This window comes from Vipera ursinii (assembly GCF_947247035.1).
Source record: "Vipera ursinii genome assembly, chromosome: 13".
Taxonomy (NCBI): Eukaryota; Metazoa; Chordata; class Lepidosauria; order Squamata; family Viperidae; genus Vipera; species Vipera ursinii.
The window spans coordinates 13,381,318-13,399,697 of record NC_139526.1 but is presented as its reverse complement, the minus strand read 5'-3'; the positions used below and the strand labels follow the sequence as shown (position 1 = coordinate 13,399,697).

Below are 18,380 nucleotides of genomic sequence, written 5' to 3'. Positions count from 1 at the left end.
CTGAATCACAGTCCTGTGTTTAATCTTAGGGGCACCTGCCCTAAAATAGGGAAATACAAAAGGAAAACAAAAAAAAATTAATGTGAAAGGCGTTTTGCAGCTTTTTGTGGGAAATAAGTACAAAAAGCTTAACGTATCATCCTGTCCACGAGGCAAACTTTGTTTTGATAGCTGAATTATTGCAAGAAATGAAGAATTTAGAAACGATTCTCCCTCACCCCTCCCAAATCTCCTGCCGAGGGTCTCTCAAATATAAATGTTCTTGCTAAACTCTGGTTGTCAAAAGATCAGAGCTGCAACTGCAGTTCAACTGGTGGCGATCCGAGATCGGTTTCTGAATTCTGAAGGAGCGCGTGGAAGGAGCTTGGCGTCACGCTGATCAGGCCCTCGTTTTGGGGAGTCTCCCCCCTCAAGAAATCGTCTTCCTCTTCGCCTTTGCCCTGCGCAAAAACACACAACGGTTCGAGAGAAAAAAAAAGAGAAAACGGCTATATGACGGCTTAAAGCAGTACACTTTGCCAAATTCGGCCAAGTTGGACTTTCAACTTCCAGAATCCTGGGCGGTTGAAGTCCACACAGCTTCAAATGGCCAAGGAAGGTTGGAAACGCTGCTTTTAAAGAAAAGAAAACGCAACCGCTTCCCAATTTGTTTGTCATCATTTCTCTCTCTCCTGGGTTTGTGGGGCGGTTGCTGAACTGGCTTCTCGGTAGGGCCAATGTTGAAGGAGGGTGGAGATGCTGGACTTCACAACGTCGGGAACTTGGGAGGTTCCTGACTGCTGATCTAAGATGACCTCCTTCAACTGAAAGCCTCCCCGATATGCCGGAATTAACAAACTTCCCAGCTCCAGGGAGAAGCAAAATATCCTTCACAAGGAAAACTGCTGATGGGGCTTGAATGAAACTGCTCACCTCAGCGATGGGTTCTGGGGTCTCTTTGAGGTCCTCGGCACTCTGCTCTTCCCAAAACTGATAAAGAGGATTGATTGTGTTCTTTGATCTGTAACGTACAGGAGAAATAGGGGATAAGGAAGAGGGCAGACAAACGCGAGGTGTTGCTTAACAGGAACTGAATGTTGTGATTCCACGCCAGCCAGTGGATCGGGCAGACGAGTCTGAGGAATCAGAGGAGGAGGGGCCTGGAGTGACATTAGTGTCAGAGGAAGGCTCTGAGGAGCTCCAAGACTTACAGTCTGACGAGGAGCCCGGCCCCTCTACTCGGGCTCCGGCTGAGACACAGCTGTGCTGGGAGTCTGAGTTGGACAGCGACGAAGCACAGCTGAGAAATATCCAGGGTGCACGAAAAGAAAAGAGATATAACGAGAAATGGTCTTCCAAGCTTGGCTCTAGATTAGGGATCTCAGCTTGCGCAAAAATACAGCAACCTCAAAGGTCAGTCAGGAGATGGGCTGTATATTTCAAAATTTAATTATTATTATTAATTTTATTTGTATACCGCCCTTCTCCCGAAGGTCTCAGGGCAGTGAACAGGGCAATACATGTTAAAAGACAAAATACAAAAATTAAAAGAGATTAAACAAAGTGCCCACAACTATAACAATAGATTAAAACACATTAAACAGTAATAAAACCCAACCCCATCCCATCAGGCCAGGCCGGCTTGTTCGAAGAGATAAGTCTTTAGATCGCGCCGGAAGGAGCGGAGGTCGGGCGCCATCCGGAGCTCAACCGGAAGATGGTTCCATAAATCCGGTGCGCCCACAGAGAAGGCCCTCCCCCTGGGGGCCACCAGTCGACATTCTTTGACTGGTGGCACCCTGAGGAGGCCCTCTCTGTGGGAGCGTACTGGGCGGAGGGAGGTTGATGCCGGCCACAGGTGCTCCCTAAGGTATTCCGGACCCATGCCATGGAGGGCTTTGTAGGTCATTACCAGCACCTTGAATCTCACCGGGAAGACAACTGGAAGCCAATGCAGCTAAGGACGTCTCTGTAGGGACATTGAGAAGTCACCACCGCCTATCCTTTTTGCCCTTCTTACACCTGGCGCAACTGATAAGGGAGCACAATCCCTTTTTCACGTAGATCACGCGGGCCAAATTGAGTTGCCTTGGACTTTTCAAAGTAGAGCGATCAGTATTTCGCTACCTGACCCTTCCCAGACACGATGGACTTCCAATTCCCATGATCCCTAGGCCAGCAGAGCCATGGGCTACGACTGCTGACAGTGAATATCCGGTGTGTCTGGAGGGCAGGAAACGAGACACGCAAGGGGGAAAAAATTTTACAGCTTGCCCGCCGGAATTGAAAAGAACAACAACAACAGCAGCCAAAAAAAAAAAAAAAAGAAAGAAAAAAGGCATGTTTCAGCTGAGGGTTACCCACTTCTCAGCAAGGTACCTTTTCAGGATGTAAGGATCGAACGGGAAAAAACTGTCAAGGGGGTTTGTGACTGTCTCAACAGACTCTCCCCCGCAGCTGCTTCGGACAACTGGCAAGACTTGCCTCCGGTTTCTTTCAATGACGGTGTCGCAGAAGGCCACTTGGTACTTCCTAGGAGGAGGAGGAAGAGGAAGAGGAAAAGAGAAAAACTGATTTTTTTAAAAAACAAATAAATAAATAAATTCACAAACAGCCCATCAAGCTGTTTCATCTACATTTCGCAGAAAAGCTTCCGAAGGCTCCCTGGCACCTTCTCTTGGCTCGTTCCAAGATTAGCTGCCTTCTTCGGTGTGGGTAAAGAGACCATATGGTGAGCGACCGTCTTCTCTTTCCTTAGTTTTCCTCTTTTTGTGGATAACAAGGCCTGAAATGCTTGGGAGAAGAAGCCCAGGATGACAGTGAAATAAGGGTGGAATTTCCGCCAAGAAACAGAAAAGATTTTTCCCCCCCATCTCAAACAAGTATATTTTCTCTCTTCCAGGTTCAGAGAAGGAAAAATATGAGGTTGCTATCCTTTCACTGGCTGGGTTAAGAACATGGAAATGGGGTAGGCCCAAGCTCTGGATCTCTCCATTCCCCCCCACCCCCAATTCATTTTGACAGGGTAATAAACATTTCTGGATGCATCAAATCCTTTCTCTGTTTGAGCTAGAGCAGGATATCTCTACATTTTTTGCATTCAAGAAATGCCTTAGACCAGGGGTAGGCAACCTTGGCTCTTTTATGACTCGTGGACTTCAACTCCCAGAATTCCTGAGCCAGCATGAGGGAAACTTTGGCCCCTTCATAAAGGTATCCTGTTTTATTGCTTCTACAAAGCACCTGAGATATCTGACACATCTTCCTATTTCCCCCACAGCAACAATCCTGTGAGGTGTGTTGGGCTGGGAAAGGGGGACTGGCCCAGGGGTAGGCAAACTTGGCTCTTTTATGACTCGTGGACTTCAATTCCCAGAATTCCTAGTTCAGCTTGGAAACCTCTCCCTTTCCCCTCGGCGTGCCTGGCTCAGGAATTCTGGGAGTTGAAGTCCACGGGCCATAAAAGAGCCAAGTTTGCCTACCCCTGCCTTAGACCAAGGACGTTCAACCCTGGCAACTTTTAAGATTTGTGGACTTCAACTCCCAGAAATCCCCACGGCCGGCTGGGGAATTCTGGGAATTGAAGCCCACAGGTCTTAAAAGTTGCCGAGGCTGGACACCCCTGCCTGAAATTGATTTAAAACACCAAAGAAAGGAGGGGGAAAATGTGTCCCCACTATCACCCCATTTCTATATGTACTCAATAAATGGACAGAGTCCCTCTATAACGCACTCCAAATTTTTAGAGATCGTTGATGTAAGGAAATAAACACATTTTAATAAATAAACTTTGCGAGAGAGAAAACAATTGTACCTGGTAAGGGCAGCGAAGAGACTCACAATGGTTGGCAGGCAGACCTTCAGGGGATTTAGCTGGCACAGAACAATGCGTTCAAAGTTTAAGCTTTGTAGGTAGGCCAAACCTTGTAAACAAAAGACCAGAGGAATTCACTACATTGAGTCTGAGCTTGCTACGCTGTGCCTACATTTTACAGAATTTAATTCTAAGAGGGGCACAACTAAATTCTTCTGACATTGCAGAGGTTCCCAAAAGACACTGTTCCCTGGGGAACCTGGCTTAGCAGATCCTTAGTAGATCAACGTGTGACCAATGCATACCAGGTAGTCCTTGATAAACGACCATTTGTTGAGTGGCTTTTTCGAAGTTACAAAAGCGCCGGAAAAAGTTTTGCGCCAGCACTGAAAAAAGTGGACCGCTTGTGGGAATGTCATGACTCTGGGCCCGTGATGGCGAACCTTTTAGAGACCGAGTGCCCAAGCTGCAACCCAAAAGCCACTTACCGTATCGTCGGGGGGCATGGCCAATTGGGTGGGCGTGGCTGCGGTGGTAACGGCAGATTGGGTGGGACTAAACAGTTCAATCAATCAATTCCAACTTTGCGAGATCTTTTTTTCCCCATGAGAAGTTGAAATTGATTGATTGAACCTTTTTTTTTTTGCATATGGCGGTGGAGGCCTAAAGTGAAAAGGTTTTATAAAACCTAGCTGAAGGCCTAGGGCGATGGCCCGTGTGCCCACAGAGAAGGCGCTGTGTGCCACCTGTGGACCCGTGCCATAGGCTCGCCATCACAGCTCTAGGCTGATTCCTCTCTTGACTCCACCCACAGGCTCTGCCTGTCCTTCTCCGACATCTGGGCCAGAAGCAAGAGATTTTCTGCCCACCCGTTCTCCCGGCCTGGCGAACTTCTGCTCACCTTTCTTGAGGTTTCCATCCAGGATCTGCTTGTGGCGAAAGATGACTATGTAGAACACAGCCTGGCAGGCTGCGTAGAACGGACCGTGGAGCGCAACGTCGCAAAACGCTCGGGAGCCCGTGCCCTGGTTGTCAATGTAGGTGTGCAGCCAGCTGACCAGGAGATCTAGGCAGGCTTTCACTGTCCTGAAATGATTAAAAGGAAAAAAAAAAAGAAAGAACCTTTCTTTTGTGACCGGAAGTGGGTTGACATCCTGGATTAGGAATGGCAAGATTGAGGATTCAGTCTTACAAATTCAGACTGCCTCTCGGCCTTAGCCTTCTTCCTAAGGTTCGGTAAGGATTATAATCCAAAAAAGAAACTTTTACGCTTTTGGATGCAGCCCTACTTGGCAGATTCACCTGTCCAAGGATGACTCTTGTGACCTACTTACACAATGGGAATGAACTTGGCCCGTGCCAAAAAGCTGCCGATGTAGTTCCCGGTGGTTTGCCGGATCACAGCGGGAACATTTGGATTCTGTAGCTTTTTCCAGAGGTGTTCCGCGAAAGCTTCTGCGATTACCTGTAGGGCACAGGAGGACATACGCTGCTATTAAGGCTGGGGCAGTGGCCACAGGTATCACTCGGGTTAAGGGAAAAGATTAGCTATAAATATTGGGAAGTTGGAATCAAACCTTTTGTTTTATTTATTTGTTGAATTTATTTGCCGCCTCTCTCGCTGTGGGGCTACTCTAGGCAGCTTGCAACAGTAAAAAGGAAGAAAAATGAAAAGGCGTGGAAACAGGAGTAAATTAATAGAACAATAAAGTAAACAATGTCAAAGGAACAGAATAAATGCATCCATAATTCCCAATGTACTTCTTGTCCAGTGAAACAAAAAGCAAGTAACTGTTTTCTGTCAGGGATTTGGGAGTAACGTCAATAGCAGGAGTTAAGTTTTATCCAGTTTTAATTTTCCTTGGAATAAAGGACAAGAATATCCAGCTAAGAGGGAGGGAAAAACACAAGAAGGGAACAAAAGTTTTGACTACTTACCAATCTGAAACTAGAGAGATAGAACATGATGAACTGCACGTGACATGATCCATGGGTTGTCAAAATCAGCTTATCAAATACAGCCACAAGGTCCCGGTATAAGTCTTTGGTGTTGCTCACCTCAATTTTCCCTAGGAATAAGAACATTTATGTCCCTAGAATTATATGCCGAGAAAAAGGAGGAACTTTTACAACAGGATGCTAGTTTGCCCAACTTTCAGGGGCTGAACATTTTATCCTTAAGACGCCAAAAGGCGCTTCCTTCGAAAGGCATGAAGCTGGGAAGAATGACTGCTCTTAATTATTTTTTTTTATTTTAATTCTATTTATATCCCACCCTTCTCCGAAGACTCAGGGCGGCTTACAAGCTTAGCAGTAGCCTTCATTCTATGTATATGCCTGCTTGTTAGGGCTTTCACACACACCCCCCCCAAGCGGCATTATTACAAAGTCAGCTTAATTGCCCCCAACAATCTGGGTCCTCATTTTACCTACCTCGGAAGGATGGAAGGCTGAGTCAACCTTGAGCCTGGTGGGATGCGAACCTGCACTAATAGCAGGCAGCTGGTGTTACTTAAGGAGGCATTAGCCCACTGCTCCACCAAGGCTCTAGAAGAAGAATTTGAATTGGCTGAAGAGGAGGAGAAGTCGTGGAACTAAAGCAGGGGTCTTCAAACTTGGCAACTTTAAGGCTTGTGGACTTCGACTCCAAGAATTCCTCAGCCAGCCCTGAATTCTGGGAGCTGAAGTCCACAAGTTTTAAAAGCTGCCAAGTTTGAAGACCCCTGAACTAAAGGACGGCACATTTTCCACTTGCATGCCCAACATCGTCAAGGCGTTCCTTTCAAGCGGTCGCCTACATTAAGCCCGAATGCTCAGCTCAACTATGTGGGCTTCCTACTGCCAAACAATGCTGGGAAACTGCCCCAGGTTTTATTACCATTGACGTAGCATACATCTTTAAGGTAGGAAAACATCACACTCATCAAGATGTCAAGGCGTTCCGCAATGGGGTGAGCCATGATGTCACTCTTCTCCGGATTCTCCCCATCTTCATCCTGTTAAAACAAAAAACCCGGCTAAATAGATAGTCCATGCCTTACAACAGTTCATTGAGTGACCGTTCAAAGTTACAACGGCCCTTACGACTGTTGTTTTTTTTCCACACTTGCCACCGTTACAGTGTCCCAATGGTCATGTGATCAAAGTTCAGAGGCTGGCCGACTGACTCATACTTATGACGATTGCAGTGTCCCAGGATCGGGCGATCCCGTTTGGTGACTTACCGATAAGCAAGGTCAATGGGGGAACACTTAACAAATGTTTCACTTAGTAACATCTGTTCTGGGGCTCAATTGTGGTCGTAACCCGAGGACTACCTCTAATTTGGCGTAGCGGTTCACAGAAAGGATGGGTTAAGTGAAAATGTACTTGCCCATTTTAAGTCAGTTGCACATTAGATTAAGGCTTGCTCTCTGAGTAATGGATTGTGAATAACCCTTTACCCAAGCTAAGCTATAAACTATGGTCTCCAAGACATTTGGGTTACATCGAGGTTCATTTGGTTTGGGCTGAAAACACCGTACAAATCCAACTTTTGGGCTGCAATTATGAGTTCAGATAAAGAAGGGCAACCATGACCCAACCTATATGTAGCCTCTGAGGTCACACTCCTAAAGAACACAGCACGTGTCATTTTTCTGTCAGTACACGATGCAGGTTACAATAAAACTCATCAAGTTACGATTTGAGTAAGAAAACTTCAAAGCAACAATGGGAATCAACTCCGAGATTAAAAATTGATTACATTTCCTGATAAGGTACTATTCCTTAAAGGGTGAAAACTATATGGCCTGAAAGATTTAGGATAAAATGTGTGTGTGTACAAGTGTGTGTGTCTGTGTATTAATATTGTTTAATGAGCCAACTTACCATATTGAAGAGTCCCTTCTCACTGTTTCCCTCTTCATCTTCTTCGGCAGCTTCAATATCTTTCCTTGGGGCACTTACCTGTTGAATTAAAATGAGATGAGCTTAAGTATTTCTGAAGTTATAGTCAAGGTAAAGGTAAAGGTTCCTCCCACACATGCGTGCTAGTCGTTTCCGACTCTAGGGGCCGGTGCTCATCTCTGTTTCAAAGCCGAAGAGCCAGAGCTTGTCCGAGGACGTCTCCGTGGTCATGTGGTCGGCATGACTAGACGCCAAATGTGCACGGAACTCTGTTACCTTCCCACCGTAGTGGTCCCTATTTTTCTACTTGCATTTTTTACGTGCTTTCGAACTGCTAGGTTGGCAGAAGCTGGGACGAGTAACAGGCACTCACTCTGTTACACGGCACTCGGGATTCGACCCGCCAAACTGCCGACCTTCTGATCGACAAGCTCAGTGTCCTAACCCACTGAGCCACCACGTCCCTTCCAGTCAAGGTATAGAACTATATAATAAGTGAAGGGACTTTGGTGCTCTCTTGAGCTTGGTTGTTTTCTTCCAGACGTTTCATTACCCAACTAGGCAACATCATCAGCGCTAGAAGGAGTGAGCTTTGCTCTTGGTCCCTTACTCCTCTAGCACTGATGATGTTACCCTAGTTTGGGTCATGAAACGTCTGCAAGAAAGCAACCAAGATCAGAGAGTACCAAGGAGCCCTCATTTCAACCCTGATCTGCAAATATTCTGCTTTATCAGTGCATAACAAGCATATGGGATGTGGTGGCTCAGTGGGTTAGGATGCTGAGCTTGTCGATCAGAAGGTCGGCAGTTTGACGGGTCGAATCCCGAGTGCTGCGTAACAGAGCGAGCGCCTGTTACTCGTCCCAGCTTCTGCCAACCTAGCACTTCGAAAACATGTAAAAATGCAAGTAGAAAAATAGGGACCACTACGGTGGGAAGGTAACAGCGTTCCGTGCGCCTTTGGCATCTAGTCATGCCGGCCACATGACCACGGAGACGTCCTCGGACAAGCGCCGGCTCTTCGGCTTTGAAACGGAGATGAGCACCGGCCCCTAGAGTCGGAAACGACTAGCACGCATGTGCAGGGGAACCTTTACCTTTACCAAGCATATTCCTTCACTTATCTTACTGCCTAACAGTTTAGTAAATACACACATACCAGCATCACTTACTGAAGAATATGAAGTTTGCAAAGTTAAAAGAGTTTTTGCAAGGGAACTACAGAGGCTCTGTATAAAAACCCCAGTTTACAGCATTCTATACTTACATCAATTTTTAGCAGCTTCTCAATAACCAGTTCCAAAATGTCGTGCCTCAAGGCTGGGATATATACGCTTATTCGCAGTATATTATGGAGGTAACATTGCTGAAATGGAAGAGTTCCCCATGAAAACACCGTAATTTTTTTTTTAAAAAATTACATCTAGAAAATTAGAAAAAAATAAATTTCAGGACCTTCCAATTTTTAGATCCAATTTTAGAACCATCCCAGATTTAAATAGCCTTTTTAAAAATCCAGTTTTTAATCATACTGCTCGGACCCAACCTCCGTATGTATTGGAGATAATTTTATCTGAGAAAGCAAGACTGGCTTCATACATAATTGATTTATTTATGGTTTTCTTAAGTTGCAATTTCTTTATTCCACATATAGCGGTAAGTGATAGGCCACGATGTGCCAATTAAAATCACGACACAAACAGGAAAACCAAACTGAAGGAAACACATTGGGCTTAGCAAAGATAAACAAAATCAATCATTAAATATTCCAAGGAGAAGAAAGCTTCCTTTGAAGGAACAATCCTGACGACCCTTCAGGGTGTTTCGGAGACATCAAGATCCAATAATAGATTTTCAAGAGACCTTTCAATTAAATGAACAGCAGATACCAAAAGCAGTAAAGAATCCTCATTTGCAGAAAATCGGGTACTTACTAAAGTTCTTTCTGATTTGTTAATAAAGGGAAATTTTTCGGCCAGCACTGGCATGAGAAATTGTGGTGTCCTACAACGCAGAAAATATAAGCAACAGATAAGCAAACCCAGCCTTCATTCATTTTTGTCGCGACGAGTACCATGTTTAAGAATGCAACAAAAGTCTAGAAGAGCAAACACACAGATGGTGATTTGACCCCCATGGCTGCTGCCAAGAGGTAGGGTGGTGGTGGGGTTTATGGGTTTTTATGTTGTAGATTCTTAATATCGTAAAAGCTGACCAGAGTCACCTGTGTGAGAGCTGAGCAAGCCATAGAAAATTGTTTAATAATAAGTCAGAAAATAATAAACATTCCCTTTGAAGATGTAACATGGAGTGGCAATATTTGAGTGTCCAGGACTTATCACCAGATAGGATGAGGTCTTATCACCTGTTACGTATAGGGCTGGGTTTATGGTGAGGTCAGGGGACTGCTTTTTAACTGTAACATGTTTATAAGGTGGGATATTCATCTCTTTCCCAATTTAACACATGGCAGGACGTGGCTGATAATTTCTGGAATCCTGTTTGGATGGAGCCATGTAATGTTAAGTGCAAAAGACCTGGCCCACACGTGAAGCTTCAATTAAACTTTCATTGCTTAAAGGCCTATACACAGGAATCTTCTTGATTAATGGTTGGCATCAGCTTAGAATCAGATAAGGGCCAACTGACTCAAGAGGGCTGTGACTACGTAGGGATTCTAGGCTGATCCCCCTTTTCACTCCGCCCCTAGGTTCTGCCAATCTTTCTCCTCCCTCTGTTCGACATTGTCTTCTCCGGCCCAGAAAAACCAAAGATATTTAACTTACAACGGGACATATTTCACAATTGTCTGTAAAGCTCTGTGGCAGGTGGTGAAGCTCTCGACAACATCTGCGGAGATTGAAAAACAACACAATTGTTAACCCAGAAAGATCACGGATACAAGTAGGCTTCTATTTTAGACGTGGTTCATTGCTACTATATTATTTATTCCTGATCTCAACGCTGCTAACATCAGATATTCTTGCTTTGACAATGTATGGAGATGCAGCCTTTTTCTTTCCTATGCTTTACTCTTAGAACTAGATGATACTGGGGGGGGGGAGGAGGAGGAGGAATGTGATGGGAGTTAGTTAGACATAACAATATTGTAAGTGTATGTGAATTCAGGGGCTTTTGAAATAAGGGATGATAAGAAATGGCGGGTTGGAGAACAGGAGGGAAAGCCTGCATTTCAAACTAATTGGAGAATGTGATTTATGACTGCTAATTAGAGGAGGGAGTTGTGTTTGACACTATGTCCTCAAGGGGAGGGGAATTCAGATTTTGGCTTCCACCGTGTAGGTGCCGATGCCATGCTACTTGAATAAAGATTCTTTACAATAAACAATGCCTCAAAGTTCTTTGAAGAGTTTCATCTGTCGGAACCTGACACCTAGTATATATGAGACACCTTTTTTATTTTTGAATCTGAAGTACTTCCAGCAGACACCATGTTCAGAAAAGGCTGCACTTGAAAAAAAATGCCAGCCACTGGATTGGAGGGTTGCAAAAGAGATCTACATAATCATGGAGGAGCAATCGTTCAACTTGTCATAATGTCTGAGCCAGTCCCTAGATTTTGAACAGTGAACAAAACCGACACATTCAAAATGATAGGTCGTTCTCAACTTGCAACCACAATTTCCACTAAGCTAGTTGGGCCCAATTTCATGAACTCTTTTGCCATGATTGTCAGGCGAATAACTGCAGTTGTTAAGTAAACTGTGCCGTTCTTAAATGAATTTAACCTACCCCCACTGACTTGGCTTGTCGGAAACTGGCTGGGAGATTGCAAATGGTGATAACAGCAGCAACAGCACTAGGACTTATATATCACTTCACACTGCTTTACGGCCCTCTCTAAAGAGTTTACAGAGTCAGCATATTGCCCCCAACTATCTGGGTCCTCATTTTACCAACCTCGGAAGGATGGAAGGCTGAGTTAACCTTGAGCAGGTCAGGATCGAACTGCTGGCAGCTGGCAGAGTTAGCCTGTGACGCTGCCTTCTAACCACTGTGCCACCTGGCTCCTGACTGCAACTGTTGTAAATACACGCCGGTTGCCAAGTGCCTGAATTCTGATCACGGCTATGATAGGATGGTGGTGAGTGTGAGAACTGGTTGCAAGTCGCTTTTCCCAGCGTCGCTGAAAACCTCAAACGGTCACTAAATGAATGCTTGTACATTGAAGGCCACTTGTAGACCCCATCTTTTACCAGGACCACGCCGAATCGAGCAACGCTCCCTTGCTACACAAACGCAACTGGCAATAAAAGTAATATGCAAAATGGGCAGAGTATGGGTAAAAGGTAAAGGTTCCCCCGCACATGCGTGCTAGTCGTTTCCGACTCTAGGGGCCGGTGCTCATCTCCGTTTCAAAGCCGAAGAGCCAGCGCTTATCCGAGGATGTCTCCGTGGTCATGTGGCAGGCATGACTAGACGCCAAAGGCGCACGGAACACTGTTACCTTCCCACCGGAGTGGTCCCTATTTTTCTACTTGCATTTTTACGTGCTTTCGAACTGCTAGGTTGGCAGAAGCTGGGACGAGTAACAGGCACTCACTCTGTTAAGCGGCACTCAGGATTCGACCCGCCCAACTGCCAACCTTCTGATCGACAAGCTCAGCGTCCTAACCCACTGAGCCACCACGTCCCTATAGTGCTGTTAATCACCCTCAATATGTGTACATTTAAGGAATAGTCAGAATGTATTTGAAGGGATCACAAAAGAGCACTGAATGTAGATCAGTCTGACCCTGGGACTGGATTTCCCTGCTCATAGAAATGTTGACCTCCTTTACAAATATCCTTGTAATACACTACAATCGGAAAGCTTGGATTTTGCCAACTTTCTTCTTCACCGCGTCCCTATACGGATAAAAGAGTCAACCAATAAGTACAAAAAAATAACAACAAGGAAGCACTCACTTTCATCATCGTCTGAATCAGAGATGTCCACGTCGTTCTCCCGGATGGTTATTCGGGCTGGGTAGAAACAGAGAGCCTTGTTAAGTAGTTCTCTTGTTCATCACCAAAAAGTCTTGCAGAACATTTTATAATCAATCAGTAAGAAACACACCTTTCCTTAACAGGTTTACAGCCGTCTCCCACAGAGCCTTGGGGGGCTGTCAACCCAGGCTTGAATCCAAATTTCCTTGCTTTTAATTCTTATTATTAATCCTAAACTAAACAAATGAGAAACACCCAGCTGCTATTATTTCTCTGGGCAAAAAAAGGCAATTCTATCTACTCATCCCCCAAAAAATGAATCGGTATGATGTTTTTTTTTTTTGGCAAGACGGATTTTGTTTATTTTATGGTTAACACTGGAGCATCATTTTTCCCTCCTCCAAAGTAGGTTCATTCTATCCTAGGTGATGTATACAGAGTCTTTCCTTTTTGTTTCTAGTTTTTCCTTTTTTTGAGCTGGGTAGCTGTGGGATGGGGGGGACCTCACTTTTTTTTCCTTGGCTTTTAAAATATTTCATCTTCTATTTCGTTCAGTAGAACTGGCGGGGGGGGGGGGAATACTTACGTGGCACAAAGTGTGAGACGATCATTGCCAGGCATGGCCTAAGATAGATTGTCTGAGCGGACACTAAATTACTCAGGAAAGCTAGATACTCTTCCACCACGGGCTGACTTCTCCTCAACCAGGGCACTTTCTGCATTTTTAGAGACAACAGGATCAGAAGTTGGAGCGCCTGTTGTGGTCTCCCAAATCAAAAGCAAAAAGCGCCTCCAAGGTAACCAGAGGATTCTTACCAACAGGATGGAAATTAGTTGTTCAAACTCCTTGGTCAAAAACGTAATAGAAGACCGGAATTCACAGAGCCAGTTAATAATCTGGTCATCCTAAAAATAGAAGCCAACGTATCCTAATTACTGAATTGCACTGGCTGGGGTGTGTGTGTGTGTGTGCGTGGGGGGTGACGAGGTGATTTGTTTTTAAGATAAAAACCATCAGAGCAATAGCCTGCCACACTTTGCGGATATGTTGCTTGCCACAGCTTAAGTGTGGCGAATAGAGTAGCCTCTCAATTTTGAAACAGCAGAAGGGTTGAAAGTTTTGTGGGGTCCTTGGTGCTCTCCGAGCTTGGTTGTTTTCCTGAAGACATTTCATGACCCAACTAGGTAACATCAGCAGTGCTAGGAATGAGATTTGCTCTTTGTCTCCCTTTTAGCACTGATGTTATCTAATTGGGTAATAAAACATCTGGAAGGAAACAACCAAGCTCGGAGAGCATCAAGGACCTCACAGTTCAACCCTGAGCTACAAATATTTGTCCTGCACTTTCCCAGGAAATCTATTTACCAGCTCCCTCCATAAAAGGCAGAATGGGAGAAATCAAGCATTTGTGTAGTCTATTGGATGTTCAAAGAGACCTAATAAATTAGACCCCCCCCCAGCGTATGCATCTAAAACATATTATATTGTTACTATTAATTATTTTGCCATAGAGAGTAAAATGAGATGTAGTCCCTCTCAGCAGAAATGCCTACCATACTAGGATGACTATTTGCAAGAGGCAAGGAACACTGGGTAATATAGTTTTCCCAACATAACTGACACATGAGAGTATTGAGTAAACTTATGATTGTTAAACCTGACAAGCAATGGTGGATTTAAGAAGAGTGTGTAATATTTTATTTTTAAAAAATGAATGTATCATTATAAATCTGATTGGATTCATATTCCAGGCTGTGTTGGGTAATATTCTGCTAATTACACACTATAACACATAAAGAATAGTAAAAAAAAAATTCAGATTTCATTCTTTTTTAAATCTAAGAAGGTATTTCAGTGTGTTTGAATATTGTGGAAATCGTACCTTTATGTCTGGATCCAACAGCTGATGCTTCAGCAAATCAAACTCAGCGGTTTTGCCCTGAGAGAGAAAAAGGCAACTTTGCACTATACTAAAGAACTCCACAACTCTTCTTTCCAGATATAGTAATAATTCCCTCGGCAGCAGACAAAAATAAAAAAATCCTTGAGGGTGAACCCCGTCAGTATTAAAAACAGAAAATGTTATGAATTCATCCCATTCATCTATTTCTCCTAGCAAACACTGCCCACAGAATTACCTGTTGATATTTCAGTAGAATCTCTGTCAAAGTACCACCAAATCTGACCGTCTTCCTTGGTGGCGATCTCAGAAATTCATCCTCAGCCAACATGTCAGAAAATCCTAAAAAAAAAATTGCAATTTAAGTTTGGCATGTGACCATTACAGTGAAAAACGATTTGATTTTGATGAATCCACCAGGATAACCAACCACTGTTATTTAGGTATGTATTGATATCCTGCTTTTATTAGTTTTAACCAATAACTCAAAAGCAGTGAATAAACACAATCCTATTCTTCCTAAGAATAACTACCTTGCGAGGTGAAGTGGGCTGTGAAAGAATGACTGGATAAAGTCCCCCAGCTGGCGTTCGTGCCTAAGGCGGGACTATAACTCAGCGTCTCCTGGTGATTGATCCAGTCACCCAGCCCGCTGTCATGCTTCCAGTGGGACTAAAACTCACAGTCTCCTGGTGTCCCAAAGTCATGCACATGGCTCGTGCCTAAGGCAGGATTAGAACTCACCATCTCCTGGCTGAACTTACGAGCCCACTGGAGCTTTAACAAATAACCGATTTAGCACAGCTTGGTTAGTCCTGCTTAAAGCTATTATCTGGAGCCCACAAACTGCAATTGTTGTTAACAAGTCAGGACAGGGTGCATCTACCAGGTCAGGCTTACAGTTCCACCTTTTGAAGGCTGTGCAAGCCAATCGGTCTTGGGTTCAGGATTTATGACAGCTTTTTTTTTTGGCCTCCTTGTTAGTTGAGATCCTCCCGTGACAAGGAGGGCTTGTGGGAGGATGCATTCAGACATGTTCAGGACTGGCCGGTGGGAGACCTGCATCAAGGCTAGTCGGAGGGTTTCTGAGTGTTCCCATCTGCTATCTTGATCTCATTTGGGTGGCTTTTAATCCCCGCTGCTTTTATTATTTTGCTTCCGCTCGCAAGATGAGCAGCCTTGAACCTGTGTTAAATCCTGGCTTCTATCAATCCAATAACAACATCGTGAAAATCACATTAATTACATTCTGCCTTTCTAACACAAATGTGTGTGAAATCAATCAGCGGTGTGGCTATACACATCTGTATCTATTACATTTATCTGTGTCCATCCATCCATATCATCATCATCTCTATCATCTTTCTCTCATGTGTATCTATCTATCATCTCTTATCATTTGTATCTATCTATAACCTCTACCATAATCTCTCTTTCATTTCTATCAATCTATCAATCAACTATAATCTCTATCATCTCTTTCTCTCATTTGTATATCTATCACCTCTACCTCTCTCATTTCTATCAATCTATCTTATCAATCATCTATATATAATCTCTATCAACTCTTTCTCTCCTATCACCGCTACCTCTCTCATTTCTATCAATCTATCTTATCAATCATCTATATATAATCTCTATCATGTCTTTCTCTCCTATCTATCATCTATCTATCTATCTATCTATCTATCTATCTATCTATCACCTCTACCTCTCATTTCTATCAATCTATCTTATCAATCATCTATATATAATCTCTATCATGTCTTTCTCATCTATCTATCTATCTATCTATCTATCTATCTATCATCTATCTATCACCTCTACCTCTCATTTCTATCAATCTATCTTATCAATCATCTATATATAATCTCTATCATGTCTTTCTCATCTATCTATCTATCTATCTATCTATCTATCTATCTATCTATCTATCTATCTATCAATCACCTCTACCTCTCTCATTTCTATCAATCTATCTTATCAATCAATCATCTATCTATAATCTCTATCTATCATTATCTATCCTGCTTGGCTTCACCCCAGTCGAGGGTCGCAACTTTCCGCATCCTGCAGCCCAATACACCCGTGGTGGCGGGGATAATGGGAGTTGTAGTGGAACCGGAGCCTCGTTCTGGCAGGAGAATCTACCCTCCGAGCTTCGGCCCGGGAGGGCCGACAAAATCCCATCGCGCAGAGCCACGTAGAAGACAGGACTCCTCGGCCTGGCCTACCTCACAGGGCTGTTGTGAAGTAGACGGCGCAGAAGGGGGAGAGCGAAAGACCACCCGCCCTCCCGAGTCCTCTCCCCCTTCCGGCCCGCACCTCTTCTCCCCGCTCGGCAGCCTCCGCCGGCTCAGCCGCGCTCCGTCCTCGCCTCGCCAAACCTCCGCCAGCGCCGCCGCCTCTTGCCCCTCATGCTCCCCGAGCGTAGAGAAGCCCGTGCGCACGCAGCCACAGCCGCTTCCGGCCGACACCGGAAGCGAAAGGTCACTTCCGCTTCCCCCCCTCCGCTCCTGAAGAAGAGAGGTCAGGCGCGCCGCCTTTTCCGGCTCGCCATCGAACGCCGCGTTTGCAGGAATCTCTGGTGCGCCTGCGCAGAAGCGACCGGCTGGATTGTCGTCCGGGGATTGTGCAGTAGTCAATAGGGGAGTTAATGTTTACGCTTTCCATTTTGGAAATAAATACAATACTTTGCAAATAGTCAAATACTTCAAATTTTCCACGGCATTGCATATTTTTTTTACTTTCTTTTGGTTATTTTTTCACCAGTTTCAAAAAAAAAAGGCTAGATGTATTTTTTACAAATCAATGCAATGTATTGCAAATCGTCAAAAGATTCCCACGGGCTGGATGGTTTGAAGTCGCTGATTTTAAGTTTCCCTTAAAAATGCAAAGTACAAGTCAGTATGGATCTCGGAGGTCAGTGGATCCCAAGCGGATCTACCTTCAAGATGGACAGTATTTAATATTTATTCGTTAGGTATATGTAGGGGTGTAGCTCTATAGGTAAAGGTTCCCCCGCACATGCGTGCTAATCGTTTCCGACTCTAGGGGCCGGTGCTCATCTCCGTTTCAAAGCCGAAGAGCCAGCGCTTATCCGAGGACGTCTCCGTGGTCATGTGGCCGGCACGACTAGATGCCAAAGGCGCATGGAACGCTGTTACCTTCCCACCGGAGTGGTCCCTATTTTTCTACTTGCATTTTTACGTGCTTTCGAACTGCTAGGTTGGCAGAAGCTGGGATGAGTAACAGGCGCTCACTCTGTTACGCAGCACTCGGGATTCGACCCGCTAAACTGCCGACCTTCTGATCGACAAGCTCAGTGTCTTAACCCACTGAGCCACCATGTCCCTTTTGAGCCACCACATCCCTGTAGCTCTATACATATGTGTAAATAGTACGGTTAGGTGTGTGTCATGCATGTGTTCCACTTTTGAGAGCGGGCAACTAAATTTCATTTTTGATGTGTGCCATTGTGCCCACAAGTAAAAAAAATGACAATAAAGGTTATCTTAACCCCCTTCAATTTGGATCCCTCAGGGTGTCTCAACAGTCAGTAAAACTTTTTTTTAAGATGTGTTGTTGGGCACTGAAGGGAGTTTTATAGATTTTGTTGAGTTTAGCTTCAAAAGGATGAGTGCTTTGACAATTTGGTGAATGCGTTTACTTTAAAATTTTAACTTCGGAAGCCCTAATGCTGGTCCAGCTATTATGTAATGGACATCAGTCTTGACCAGGCCCATAAATTAATTCTTTCACTTCAGCAAGTGAGCACAGTCCTTTTATGATGTAGTTCAACTGTCTTGGATGCATAAATAGTTTCCTGGATGTATAAACTGTGTCAG

At 44.4% G+C, this 18,380-nt stretch overlaps 1 protein-coding gene across 3 annotated transcripts; it reads right to left on the bottom strand.

Moving 5' to 3' along the window:
* Nucleotides 1-235: 235 nt before the first annotated feature.
* RRN3 (RRN3 homolog, RNA polymerase I transcription factor) lies at nucleotides 236-17,002 on the bottom strand. Of its 3 annotated transcripts, none has more exons than XM_083372795.1 (18): nucleotides 16,858-17,002; nucleotides 14,771-14,874; nucleotides 14,515-14,571; nucleotides 13,448-13,537; nucleotides 13,218-13,347; nucleotides 12,611-12,667; nucleotides 10,468-10,531; nucleotides 9,616-9,685; nucleotides 8,949-9,047; nucleotides 7,664-7,741; nucleotides 6,672-6,789; nucleotides 5,732-5,862; nucleotides 5,128-5,258; nucleotides 4,695-4,879; nucleotides 3,794-3,902; nucleotides 2,359-2,511; nucleotides 913-1,000; nucleotides 236-440 (listed from the first exon to the last, which is right to left on the bottom strand). In XM_083372795.1, exons 2-18 carry the CDS (start codon nucleotides 14,861-14,863, stop codon nucleotides 288-290), a joined length of 1,806 nt encoding a protein of 601 aa, XP_083228921.1. In that variant the 5' UTR covers nucleotides 14,864-14,874; nucleotides 16,858-17,002; the 3' UTR covers nucleotides 236-287. The 3 variants fall into 3 exon arrangements, 2 of the variants coding, with proteins under 2 accessions (XP_083228921.1, XP_083228922.1); XM_083372796.1 differs by having other exon boundaries at nucleotides 16,767-16,982; XR_014493680.1 differs by having other exon boundaries at nucleotides 303-440; nucleotides 2,359-2,507.
* Between the last annotated feature and the right edge of the window lie 1,378 nt (nucleotides 17,003-18,380).

What these genes read in the sequence shown, in the direction of transcription:
- RRN3 (XM_083372795.1), bottom strand. Translation starts at nt 14,863, where the DNA reads ATGTTGGCTGAGGATGAATTTCTGAGATCGCCACCAAGGAAGACGGTC. An exon ending in TTCTACTGAAATATCAACAG is followed by an intron (nt 14,572 to 14,770) that starts GTAATTCTGTGG and finishes TTTCTCTCTCAG; the next exon opens with GGCAAAACCGCTGAGTTTGA. An exon ending in AGAAGGGACTCTTCAATATG is followed by an intron (nt 6,790 to 7,663) that starts GTAAGTTGGCTC and finishes TTGTTTTAACAG; the next exon opens with GATGAAGATGGGGAGAATCC.